Source organism: Equus asinus, chromosome 3 (genome assembly GCF_041296235.1).
Source record: "Equus asinus isolate D_3611 breed Donkey chromosome 3, EquAss-T2T_v2, whole genome shotgun sequence".
In the NCBI taxonomy this organism is placed as follows: domain Eukaryota; kingdom Metazoa; phylum Chordata; class Mammalia; order Perissodactyla; family Equidae; genus Equus; species Equus asinus.
In genome coordinates, this window is record NC_091792.1 from 8,089,491 (window position 1) to 8,102,921 (window position 13,431).

General features: G+C 38.8%; 1 protein-coding gene across 50 annotated transcripts in view; it reads right to left on the reverse strand.

Annotated features, from left to right (window-relative positions):
• CAMK2D (calcium/calmodulin dependent protein kinase II delta) overlaps nt 1-13,431 on the reverse strand; it is a 291,337-nt gene that overhangs the window by 53,307 nt on the left and 224,599 nt on the right. For all 50 annotated transcript variants that reach the window (XM_070504671.1, XM_070504673.1, XM_070504657.1 and 47 more), the window contains 2 exons: nt 11,809-11,892; nt 2,721-2,815 (listed from right to left, as the gene is read on the reverse strand). In XM_070504671.1, the coding sequence (XP_070360772.1) occupies nt 2,721-2,815; nt 11,809-11,892 (179 nt within the window). The remainder of the gene's footprint in view (nt 1-2,720; nt 2,816-11,808; nt 11,893-13,431) is intronic.

Genomic DNA, 13,431 nt, shown 5'->3' on the forward strand with positions numbered 1-13,431 from the left:
TGTTGGAAGGCCTAGACAGAGCAATCAGGAAGAAAAAGAAAGAAAACGTATCCAAATTGGAAAGGAAGAAGTGAAACAGTCACTATTTGTAGATGACATGATTTTATATATAGAAAACCCTGAAGAATCCGCCAAAAAAATTTTTAGACATAGTAAATGAATACAGTAAAGTTGCAGGGTACAAAATCAACATACAAAAATCGGTTCTATTTCTAAACACTAACGACAAAATAGCAGAAAGAGGAATCAAGAATACAATCCCATTTACAATACAAAAAGAATAAAATATCTAGGAATAAACTGAACGAAGGAAGTAAAAGACTTATACACTGAAAATTATAAGACATTATTGAAAGAAATTGAAGAAGATATAAAGAAATGGAAAGATATCCCATGCTCATGGATTGGAAGAATAAGTATATTTAAAACATCCACATTACCTAAAGCAATCTACAGATTCAATGTAATCCCAATCAGAATCCCAATGACATTCTTCATGGAAACAGAACAAAGAACCCTAAAATTTATATGGAACAACAAAAGTCCCCGAATAGCCAATGGAATCCTGAGAAAAAAGAACAAAGCTGCAAGTAGCACACTCTCTGACTTCAAAATATACTTTGAAGCTATAGAAATCAAAACAGCATGGAACTGGCACAGAAACAGACACACTCATCAATGGAACAGCACTGTAAGCCCAGAAAGAAAGCTACACATCTATGGACAGCTAATTTTTGACAAGGGAACCAAGAACATACAATGGAGGAAGGAAAGTCTCTTCAATAAACGGTGCTAGGAAAACTGGACAGCCACACGCAAAAAAATGAAAAGAGACCATTATCTTGGTATACCATACACAAAAATTAACTCGAAATGGATTAAAGAGTTGAATGTAAGGCCTGAAACCATAAAAGTCCTAGAATAAAACATAGGCTGTACATTCTTTAACATTGGCCTTAGCAGTATCTTTTTGAATGACATGTCTGTTCAGTCAAGGAAAACAAAAGAAAAAAATAAATGGGACTGTATCAAACTAAAAAGCTTCTGCACAGCAAAGGAAACCATTAACAAAATGAAAAGGGAACCTAACAACTGAGAGGAGATATTTGCAAACCATATATCTGACAAGGGGTTAATATCGAAAACATATAAAGAACTAATACAACTCAACCACCAAAAAAACAAGCAACCCAATTAAAAAATGGCAGAGGATCTGTACAGACATTTTTCCAAAGAAGATACACAGACGGTCAACAGGCACATGAAAAGATGCTCTACATCACTAATTATTAGGGAAATGCAAATCAAAACTACAGTGAGGTATCACCTCATGCCTGTCAGAATGGCTATAATTAACAAGACAGGAAATGACAAGTGTTGGAGAGGATGTGGAGAAAAGGGAACCCTGGTACCCTGCTGGTAGGAATGTAAATTGGTGCAGCCACTATGGAAAACAGTATGGAGGTTCCTCAGAAAGTTAAGAACAGAACTACCATATGATTCAGCTATCTTGCTTCTGGGTATTTATCCAAAGAACACAAAAACACTAATTTGAAAAGATATATGCACCCCTATGTTCATTGCAGCATTATTCACAATAGCTAAGACCTGGAAACAACCTAAGTGCCCATCAACAGATGAATGGATAAAGAAGACGTGGTATATATTTATACAATGGAATACCACTCAGCCACAAAAAGGGGAAATTTTGCCATTTGTGACAATGTGGATGGACATTGAGGGCATTATGCTAAGTGAAATAAGTCAGATGGAGAAAGCCAAATAAGCTTATGATTTCACTCATGTGTGGAAGATAAAAAAACCAGTACAACTAACGAACACATAGACACAGAGAACGGATTGCTGGTTACCAGAGGGGAAGGGAGGAGCGGGCAGGGAGAGAGGGCTGACAGGGCACATGTGCATGGTGACATGGCAATTAGACTTTAGGTGGTGAACACGATGTAGTCTACAAAGAAACCGAAACATAAGGATGTACACCTGAAACTTACATAATGTTATAAACCAATGTTGCCTCAATAAAATAAATAAAAAATAAAGTTAAATATTAAAAATATAAAATAAAATAACATGATAGGCATTTGTATATATAATTCAACTAAACAGGTAGTAATCATTTCTAAAGAAAAAAATCTTTCAACTTTTATGTTTTAAAATGCGCTACGATCCAGGCATTTTGAGAAGCAAGGTCCTTCCTCAGAGAATTCAAACTGTTTTCCTTTCGATCTTAGGAGAGAGTGAGCTAAAGGGAAATGTAAACTGCACATATATGCTGCATTTCTCACTCTTTATCGCCATTTCCCTCAGAGAAAAGAAAATAACAAGGGAGATTGTTGAAAACTATGGTTAAAATCGCAAAGAAAAAAATCTGGTTCTTGGTCAATACACAAAAAACAAACCCTCATCTAAAATCATATGATGGGGCCGGCCCAGTGGTGCAGCGGTTAAGTTCGCACGTTCCACTTCTCGGCAGCCCAGGGTTCTTCAGTTCGGATCCTGGGTGCGGACACGGCACCGCTTGGCAAAAATCATGCTGTTGAAAGCGTCCCATATGTAAAGTAGAGGAAGATGGGCATGGTTGTTAGCTCAGGGTCAGTCTTCCTCGGCAAAAAGAGGAGGATTGGCAGCAGTTAGCTCACGGTTAATCTTCCTCAAAGAAAAAAATAAAAGATAAAATGATATGAACATGTATTACTTACATCATAAGCTCCAGCCTTGATCTGCTGATAGAGTCTGTGTTGGTCTTCATCCCAGAAGGGGGGATATCCCACCAGTAGAATATAGAGAATGACACCTGGAGGGAATGAGCATATTAACATAATGTTGAGTCACACAGACAACAATACGGTCAGTGTGGCCGATCCACAATGATACTAAGCCACATTCATTCAAAGAGAGGGCACTGGGTTGTTGGAAAACTTCAGAGACATGTTCTGATCTCTGCAGCGTTCTGTGGAGGGGGAGGGTTCCTCCTTCTATGCTCAAGAACTCTGATAACAAGTGGCATCCAACAGAGGGCCCAAAGAATCCTAAAGGGGCACAGAAGGGCAATTCCTAACAGAGAAACTCACCTGTCATTTCGGGCAACACATTCTTCAGCCTCCCTGAACTCTTGCCTATTTATGACATCCCTTCACTCTTATCTAGATAGATGCAATGAGATTTTAGTCACTTTGTAAGTTGACGTTTAAAAACTTAACATTTACTTCCTCTTAGACATTTTGCCGGTAATTAGGACATTTTGTTGAGTGATGGTGTCTTGGTAAAAAATTCATGCTCTAAAGAGCCAGCGTCCCTGGGAGCGTGGATAAGATATAAGGAGATGAGAATCCTTTTCTATTCAATGATCTTAGTCTTCAAAAATAGAATTTCTCAATAAAACAACTAAACCAATGATACTACAGAAGAGTATATATTACAAGAGAAGGGAGGGGAGGAGGAGGCTGACATTGCACATAAAATTCAAAGAAATAAGACAACATTCTTAAATAAGAACCCAACAAAGATTGTGTTTCAGACTGAAAGTTATTTCACCACAGTCGAGTTTGTTTTTCTTTTTTTAAAAAAAGGACCATGAAGAAAATTGCAATATATTGGTACCTCACCTTAGCAAGATAAAAACATTCTTCCATCTTCACTATGTTATAGACTTAATGTGCATTCATTTAAATTTATTTTCATATCATTTTTACTATCTGGTCCAACAGATGCATCTGATGATGATGGTGGTGAGTGTCCGTGTTTGTGTTCCCAGGACACAAGTAGAAAAGAGGGTGTACCAAGTCGTTTTAGTCCTCAGCTATGGTTTAGGGGGTGGAGAAAATTAGCTCTGTAACGGCAACAGTCTATATTGACTCTGGACGTTTGTCTAACAAACACTGGAGGTAGGCTGTTACCAACTTACGAATCAAACTCACAACCGAGACATTTAGCATTGTGCACCTAAGCTGAGTTGCAAGCAAGGAGGGCCTCTGAGGCTCTGCTCTGGTGCCTTCTGTCTGCAGTCCTGCTGGTTGACACAATGTGGCACTTCTCTGGGAAGGGGAAGGGATGGTTTATTCCCCAAGGATTGGCAGCCACTACACACGTCAATAAATGCCCATATTTAATTGACTGAGGGGTTTCTACCAAAAAATGTACTTATAATAAAATAACGGTATAGATAGAGAAAATTTTAAAACATTTTCAGGCCAGACGATTTAAAGAAAAAACCACTAGGCACTTCTGAGTAGACCGATGTTAAATTGTCAAGGCCTGCTTGAATAGACAGTGTTTTCTAAGCTTACTTTGACTCGCTCATTAGACTAGAGTCTGAGGCCTTCCTGAGTTATATGCTCTTTTGTAGCTGTACTTACTGAAACCGTGGAACAACTGTGAGAGTCGTGGCACAATCATGAGGCTAACGGTAGTAAGTTTTACTGTAGGGAGCATTTATTGAGCAGTTACATGTGCTTTAGGGCATTACCTCATTTAATCCCTAGACAATGCTAGGAGGCAGATGTTACTGTCCACATTTTACAGATGAGGAAACAGAGGCAAAGAGGATAAGTTACTTAACTGTTTGAGCCATGAGCCAGCTGACAAAGCCATATCTTAAACATTCCCTGTGCCACTTTTTCTTTATCTATGAACTTTAACAAGAACAGTCATTTACATTTTAAACTTTTTGTGTCATCTAATTGAGAGGCCTTGACCCTGCCAGCAAGGTTTCCCATTGGCCCTGCCGTAAGTGTTCCCTGCAGGCACTTTTTCCCTTAGTTACGTACTTTAGCTCGGTTATTTTTAAGTTTTTGTTGTCTAATCGAGAGTTCTTGTCTCATTAGTAACGTTCCAACTTACTTTTTTCTTATAACTCTAATATTTCACCTTTTTCTTAGAGTCAGAGGAAAAAAGTACTCTCCCTCTGACAAGGTTCTACCATCTTTAAAAGCCCATCAGAAAGCCTTCATTTTCTTTGCAGGAACACTCCAGGGTGGTGCTGTGGCCTCCACACATGGAGTCTCTCATGACGTCAGCAGCCTTGGACCATCAGGGCCCAGATCTCTCATGAGGACTTGCAAAATAACAATATTCCAGTACACCTTCTTCAGGCAAACAACAGCTTACTTCACCAACTATTTGGTTACCATGAGGTATGGTTCATATAAGAAAGATAGGGTAACTGACTTTTCCCCCTTTATTAACCAGTTTTCAAGATAATGCATTGGTTCCCTAGCATCCTCCAAAGGTTAGGATTTCTGTTGTATTTTGATAATCACTATGAGTGCATGGATTTCAACTTATTTCATGTTTCAATCCATTACTGCTATTTTTCTTATTGATCCTCTAATTGTCCCATCTTCAACCAGTAGCAGCCTCTTCCAGTTGGCTCCTGAGTCCTGTTAAAATGAACTCTGTGGCCTTTAATAGTCTCCTTTTTTTCTGGTCTGACAAGATGCTCCTTTCCTGATCCAGACTTGGAATCAGCCACTTCTACAGGGGGACCTGGTTTCATACAGTGGTAAATGGTATGTAGAGAGCAAGACTGGGTACTCTGTAGGGGTGCTTTGTAAGAACTGCAGGTTTCTTCAACAAACCAATTGAGAAAGGAGGACAGAGATGTGAGAAAAGAGAGAGACAGAGAGAAAGAGAGAGGTGGAACCTACAAACTAGAACACTGAGGAGCCCTAAGAGACCAAAATAACAAAACTATGAGACAGCAAAATTACTAGATATATGATTCCTAAACATAAAATTACTAGATATATGATGATCTTAAATTATTATTATATTAAATTTTAAGATATTGGTATTACTGTCATGCTTTTAAAAGAGCCCTTTTCTTTAAGAGACATACATTAAAGGATTTATAGATGTACTAATACGAGGTTTGGATTTGACTGAAATAATGGTAAAGGAATGAACAGGGTGGTATAGATGAAATAAGATTAGCCATCAGTTCATTCTACTTTTGTATGTTTCAAATTTTCTATAACAAAAAGTTAGAAAGCTATTTTGACATAGTGGGTTCCATATAACATTTAAAAATGGAAGCTAAAACTAGTTTTCACTATCTTATGTGTATATTTGTGCTTGGAGATGCCAGAGATGTTTGATTAATAAGAGCTTTCAGAAGCACTAATTACTGATTAGGTAGAAAGACTACATTATCAGGAACATTCCAAATTGATTTTAATAAAAGCTAGAATTAGAACAATGATTAAACTTATGATCACATTAATGATTAAGACATTCTAAACTCTGTTCTTTCTTTTGGTGAGGAAGACTAGCCCTGAGCTAACATGTGTGCCCATCATTCTCCATTTTGTATGTGGGACACCTTGATGGCATGGCCGACGAGTAGAGCAGGTCCATGCCAGGGATCTGAACCTGCAAACCCTGGGTTGCCGAAGCAGAGCACGCAGAACTTTAACCACTCAGCCACGGGGCCGCTCCCTAAACTCTGTTCTTACGATAAGAAGAAAGTTGAAAAACTCTGAGAAGTTAGTGTGAAGCTAATGGGAGAATCTAACAAGACATCCATTAGTACTCTTAGAATATAAAGGGCATACTGCAAGCTTGCATGCAAATGCATGTAGAATTTGGAAATGTGCAATTAACTATATGAGGGCTATAAGTATGGCTCTCTTTTATTTTGTTGTAATACCTTCGGCAAAAATGTCATCATCCAATTCAAATAGAGAAAGTGCTCAATTAACAGTCTGTGACCTACAGGGCCAACGATGGGCAGAACAAAGCTAGAAGATCAAGGACAGCAAGCTGGGAAGTCATTTTTCAGATGATGGAAACTGTCTATTCCATGTAATTGGTGGCATACTGACATGTACATGTCCTTCTGGCACCAGGCAGAGAGGAATGCCTGTGCACACACCGTGCATGAGGTGGGGTAGTAAGCAGAGGAGAGCATGCGTCCATTCGTCTGATAGGTACACTGCTATGTAAGAACAAAAACATTTTGTTATTAGTTCCTTCAATTATTTTAGAGAAGCCAGAAACAGGCAGTTTTTAAGGAAATCTCCTGATAATAAAGGTTAACTCCCCCCTGCCCCCAAAAATAAGAAGTCCAACTGTCTGGCCAAGACATCTGTAAACTGTTTGTCTGTAACCTCTGCTATGTCGTGGAAGAATCCTAAAATGTGCTGCCCTACAGGAATTTGCAAAAGGTTAGGGTAATGCTGTCCAACATTGGTGCGCATCGGAATCACCTTGCAAGCTTGTGAAAATGCAAATTCCTGAGCCTCACCACAGAGAATCCTATTCAGTGGTTCTCAGGTGGGTCCCAGAAAGTTGCATTTTTGGTAAGCACTCTGGTAACTGTCCATGGTCCATAGTTTGAAAACCAGCAAGTTAGAAAAACCATAAATACTATATCTAGAGAGATGTAAGACAGTATATAAGTCCACAGGAAGAGGATATTGATAAATACTATGATTGGGAGTAAAGCTCCATGGGTTGAAGACTGATGAGGACGTGGGCCTTAAAGGATGAAGCAGAGCCTTCCCATTGTGAAGCATACTTGTCATGGTCCACTGTAAGGAAATCAAAGAGCTGGTCAAAGCAACAAATTGTCCAGGAGGCTTGAGATTTCAAAATGGTAAATACTTTCGAAAAAAGTGCTTGATGCTGACTTATCCCAGCCGAAATATGAAAAAGCTAAGGCCCAGAAATCACACAATTGAACCTAAATTGACCATACAAGAAAGGAAGAAATATATTTCATAATATTCCAAAGGGTTGTCAAAAGTTACAGCACATTCTGTGACAGCCACTGATTTATTATCACTCATAACTGTTCTGAGTGACATCTTATTCAGGTAGAGAAATAGTAGGACAAGGCGTAGGCGTGTGTGCGAGAGTCCATGTGTGTGTTGGCTGTGTTTATAGGCTTACATTTATCATTTTTTTAAGCCAAGATGTAGAAGAAACTTCCGTTAAAAATCAGTGATTCAGTGACATCTATAAAGAACATTTGCTCATCCCATTAGGGAATTATGGAAACAGCTATATATGCAGGAAAGCCATCAAAATCAATTTACTGTTGTTAATGGCAGAACACAGGGCTATGTTTTTGCTTCATTAATGTCCATTATTTACCTTCCAGTAATGGACTAGTTGCTTTCAAAGACAGGGTACAGGTCACACGATATTCTGTGTGCTAAGTATCTGAAATTTCCTGTGTACGGATAATTGCATATTTTAATAAAAACAATATACAGACTTCTTTTAGCCATTATACTAACGCTGCGCTTCACTCTGCTGTGTCAATTGCCGAAAAGACAAAGAATCTGCCATAGTGAGCGCTCAGAGCTTAATTTACAGAGAAGATCAGCTGCCATTCTGCTAAGTGGCTTGTTCTGTGTGTCTTTTGTCATCTGGGTAGTGTCATTTCTTACCACACTGCACAATGTCTAGCCTTTAAAAGAAGTTGTTATTCAACTGGCAAGAGCTAGTGCTGATGGATGGTTGAAAAAGCGTCTCTGAAAACGTGCCATAACCTAAGGCAATTGAACCATGTATACATTACTTTGGTGGTTATTACAGAGGGAGAAGGGGGGCATCATCTTATAAAAAAGTGAATTTAATGTAACTTTCATGTCATCTGAGTGAGGTCAACTATAGTCAAGAGTAAAACAATACAAACCGATACCAGTGACCCAGAAATGTAACAAAAGGCAGAAGGACGTATTACGATGTTCCTGGCAGAGGGTAGTGGGGCTCATTTCCCCAAATATGTAAGATTAGAATATCTAAGCCATTTCCACAGTTAGCTGTGGGATCCCAAGTGCAATTCTAGGCATGAAATTAAAAGATGCCACAGTCTCTAAAGACAATGGGAGCTGACAGCAAACAGGCGCCCTAAATGGGGCCTGGCCGGGCACACAGGGATTTGGCTGCTTGTAGCAAAGTATGTGAAGAAAGCAGAGGTAAGGATAGAACCGAGCAAAACAAAAGGTGGCCCTACCCATGGCGAAGTCGAGGTGGAAAACTGTGAGGTGCCCTATGGCTCTAAGTTTCCAGAGGCATTCATGAGATCTGTGTGTGCACACGTGTTTGTGTGTATCCATGTAGTATCTATCTATCTAGCCACATGTCTAATTTTTACTTACAGTTTTTAGGAACTCAGACAAAAATTTGGGAAACAACTCTTTGCCTATCTTTTTTCCTCTTCCAGCCAAGAAAGTTAGAGCTTCTATCCTAGAAGTTACCTCACAGTTGTAAGATGTGATTCTTACAAGACATGCCATTATTTAAAAAGGTTAGCTATACAAACGATATTACAGAAACGTACTCAAACAGAAAACCCAAAAACCAAATGCACTCAAATTTACCAAAGGAATATTAAAATTGAGCACAGTGTGTTTGATGAGTCTAAGACAGTGATTCTAAACTCTGATGCTATGTCAACATCATCATATTAAAAATGCAGCTGCCTGTACTCAGCTCAGAGCCACCGAAGCAGAGGGCCCATGTAAGGGCTGGATATTTCTCTCTGTAGAAGTTTCGTCACCGATTCTGCTCCACAGCCACAAAAGAATCCCTAAGACCAAATATCATTTTTTTGGGTTTCTTTTTAAAGGATTTGATATTCTTCAACCCCACTAAAATCGATACATTGTAAAAAAAATGTTTTTAATGCAACAACTAAATAAATGATTTATTTACATTATTTGAATGAATGAAATACGATTCAGGAATTGGGCAATTGGTCCACAGTAACATCTTTTGCAGAATAAAAGGCATGTAAGCAAAGAATTTAAAAGTGAACAAAGAAAGCAGAGACAGAATACTTGGTATTCAGGTAATCAGATGAAGGCATCATAATCAGCTGATGCTGGTAACAACAATGCTGAGTCATCTATTAATATGTTAAGCCTATTTCTTAAAAGGCTACATATTAGTTATCTAAAAACTTCATTTATAAAGAAACACTTTCCAATAATAATAGTGATAATACTAACACTTATTGTACTAAAAGGTCTTCTTGTCAGCCCTGGGAGTCAAGTACTATCACTATCTCTGTTTTCTAAGAGGAAGCTGAGACACCAAGACCACGTGATTTGTGCCAGGTCATACAGCACGAGGACTGAAGAGCCCAGTGAGCAGAAGGGAGGGAGGAGAGAGAAGAGGAAAAAATAGGAAGGAAATGAGGAAAACAAAGGAGGGATAAAGAACAAGGGAAGTAGGGGGAGGATGGAGATGACATTTGATGAAGGCGGCAAAGCAAGACCATGTGGCGCCCTTACAGTGAGCCCTCCTTTTCCTGGGTCCTCACCAGTCTACACCACTTATCCCTCTACTGTTCAGGGTCCAAGGGCAGCACTCTAGTGACAGCCCCCTGGACTCTATCCTCCATAAAACCCATCTGTGTCTACCTGCCTCCCCGGGCCCTCTTTGCTGCTTCTTAAATTTATCAGCAGAAACAGATCTGTGACGGGAGCTATTTACAGCAGGGGAAGTATCTGAGTTATCAGCCATGAACATTTAGGTCTGAACAAGGACATTTTGAGACAATGCTCTAACCCAAGTGTATTTGAGAGTTTATGCTTAAAAGAGTCTCTGGTAGCAGGAGGAAGCCAGAGCTTGTGGCACACCTAAGACTTACCCTTTAATCAACAATTCCAACCTTTTATAGTAACAGCTGTTTGCATTTAAATTGCTTTACAAACTATAAAAATGACTTCATTTAAAGTGTACCTTATTTGACTCTCATAAAATTTTATAAGGGTAATATATTCCTATTTTACAGGTAAAGAAACCAACTCAGAAATATTAAAGAGACCGGGTTAGCAGGTGCCAACCGAAGACTTGAACCCCGGTGCTGTGAATCCACACACAGTGCGCCTCTCGTGACTGCCTGCCTAGGCCGGAAGTAACTCTTAAAGCCCAAGATGCATCCAGTTTAAGATCAAACACCAAATTGCTGTTGCTAACGAGATACAGCTGACAAGAAACACACTGTGAAATAATTCATCACTACAAAGTAGTGGTAATGAATTTATTTATTTTTTTAAATAAAACCAAATACGAAAGTTATTTTCAGAATCAAATACAATTTTTTATCAACTCCTTCCAGGTTTACTGACAAACACCAAAGGCAATGAAATCTGTGGCCCACTAAAGCCAAACTATTTATAGACTGGTAGAAATACTAGAGGACCAGTTTGTGTCAATAACCCTAGTAGAAAACATTCAGAGGATCCTGCAGTATTCCTTTTATTTCAGTGTTTCACTTATCTGAAGTGTATGTTAACACATAGAAATTCTGTTATAAAAACTGTGGTGGAAATCCTCCCCATTATATATCTTTCAGTCTGCACAGGATACTTACTTGACTGGATTTTGTTGCTAAAGGCCTAAATCAGAGTTCAGTCCTCATAGGACAATTTCATTCTTTTCCACGACCCACTCTTTCCCTCTTATTCCCTGCTGAGCATCGTGTGCAAACATAATGTCTATTGTAAGGGCTGCTCGGATGAGGTGAGAGGATAGCAGCATAAACACACGATCACCAATGGCAATGCTCTATGTCCCTAATCTCAGGGCGCTTGAGCATCACCTGGGAACTTGTTAAAGATGCAGAAGCTCCCACCCCAGACCTACTGAGTCAGAAACAGCAATCTGTGCTTTAACTAGTCCTCCATGTGACCTTGTTGTTGGCTAAAGGGTGAGAACTACCACTCCCAAGTTGATCACTTGAGAGCATAAACTTCAAACTTAAAAGATACCATTTTTATTTATTACAATACTAGTGTACTACAAAATCTGTACGAAAATGTGATTCCTTACCGCATGCCCACATATCCACTGGCTTTCCATAAGGATCTTTACGTAAAACTTCTGGAGAAAGATATCCAGGTGTGCCAGCAAAACCTAGGGAAAACAGATGTTAATGAGTCAGAGTTGATTTGACTAAAGCGGTATGAAATGGGAAACTAAGGAAAAAAACATTTTTGGAACTTTCTATCTGATGATATGTTTGTCAAAGTAAAACAAGGCTCTCTGAGTGCTAAAATAACGTAGATTAGTATCAACAGTAATCTGTCCTGCTTTGTAGCCTATTAGGAAAAAAGACATCTTTTCTCCAGATATGAAGGCCAATCTATTGTGCTCCACAGTCAGTGTGTATACTTAAGGCTACTTGGTTACCAGTTCTTATTCTCACTCACTTATGTGGGAGTTAAACTAAAGCTGTGAAGGGGATCAGATTGTGCCACCCCAAAACACACCACTGTGGCATATGGGTTATTTTGAGCAAAAGGCAACTAAGAAACAGCAGACAGAGGAAGAGCTCTTTAATCTTCTCCTTTCTACCTAAAAGTAGGGCATCCATTTCTTGAGAGAAAGGCAGCCTCCCTATACCAGGAAGAGGAGAACATGCTTATCACCAGAGATGGGGAGTTGATCCCAAGATGAATCTATACAAACAAACCAACCTTACTAAATAACCCTGCTCTTCCATCAGTTTCCCCCACATATTTCCTAGTTACTTTCCCACAATTTAACGCCAGCCCAATCCCCTTCTTCCTTTGTCTTGTCGTAGCTCCACAATTTATCACTCTGTTAAAATGGGATATAAGCCTCCGGGTCTAGTCTTTCTATAGGTCTTCACTTCTTTTCTAGGAACACCTCTGTGTGCATGTGAAAACTAAAATGTTAACATCAAGCAAAACTTATATGCTTTTCTCCTGTTAATCTGTCTTTTGTCAGTTCAACTTGCAGGCCCCAGGCACAGACCTAAGAGCAAGGAGGAAAAGTATCTCCTCCCCTACACCTGAAAAGAAATAAGGAGAAAATGGAGGATAGGGTTAGAACCTTGCAAAAAACGATAGTTATCATGATATGTACACAACTTTACTATGAGAAGCATTTACTTATAAAATAGAAGAACCCAAAACATAGATCCTAAGGACAAATTTAAATCAAATTTTCAGTAAATATTTTTGTAAGTGAGGTAGTCTATGGGAGTTGGGGAATGGGGCTGAGAGTAACTAGAACTCACTAGGGTAAGAAATAAGCCCAAAATATATCAAAGAGCTTGCTGTGTACTAATAAATAATCAGTGTGTACTTATAAGTGGAAACTAAAGAGAAGACTCAGGAATATTCAGATGAATCGCTATTGAACAAGTATCAACTAGACTTTGAACTTGAGAGAGAGAGATGGTAAGAGAAACTGGATGGTAAAAGAAAGCTTCCTATTATATAAATCACTGCAGAGTCTAGTAAGGTACACTTAAAAAGCAATCAATTTATAGCTAGAATCTAGAGTAAAATATTTCTGCTTATTTCTGAAAATAATAGTTTTCAAGTAAAAATACTTAAAAAAAATACCAAAAATAACTATTCTCATTTGGAAGTTTTCTTTAAAGGCACACATAAAAATTGGAAAAATTTCTTTAAAAGGACAATT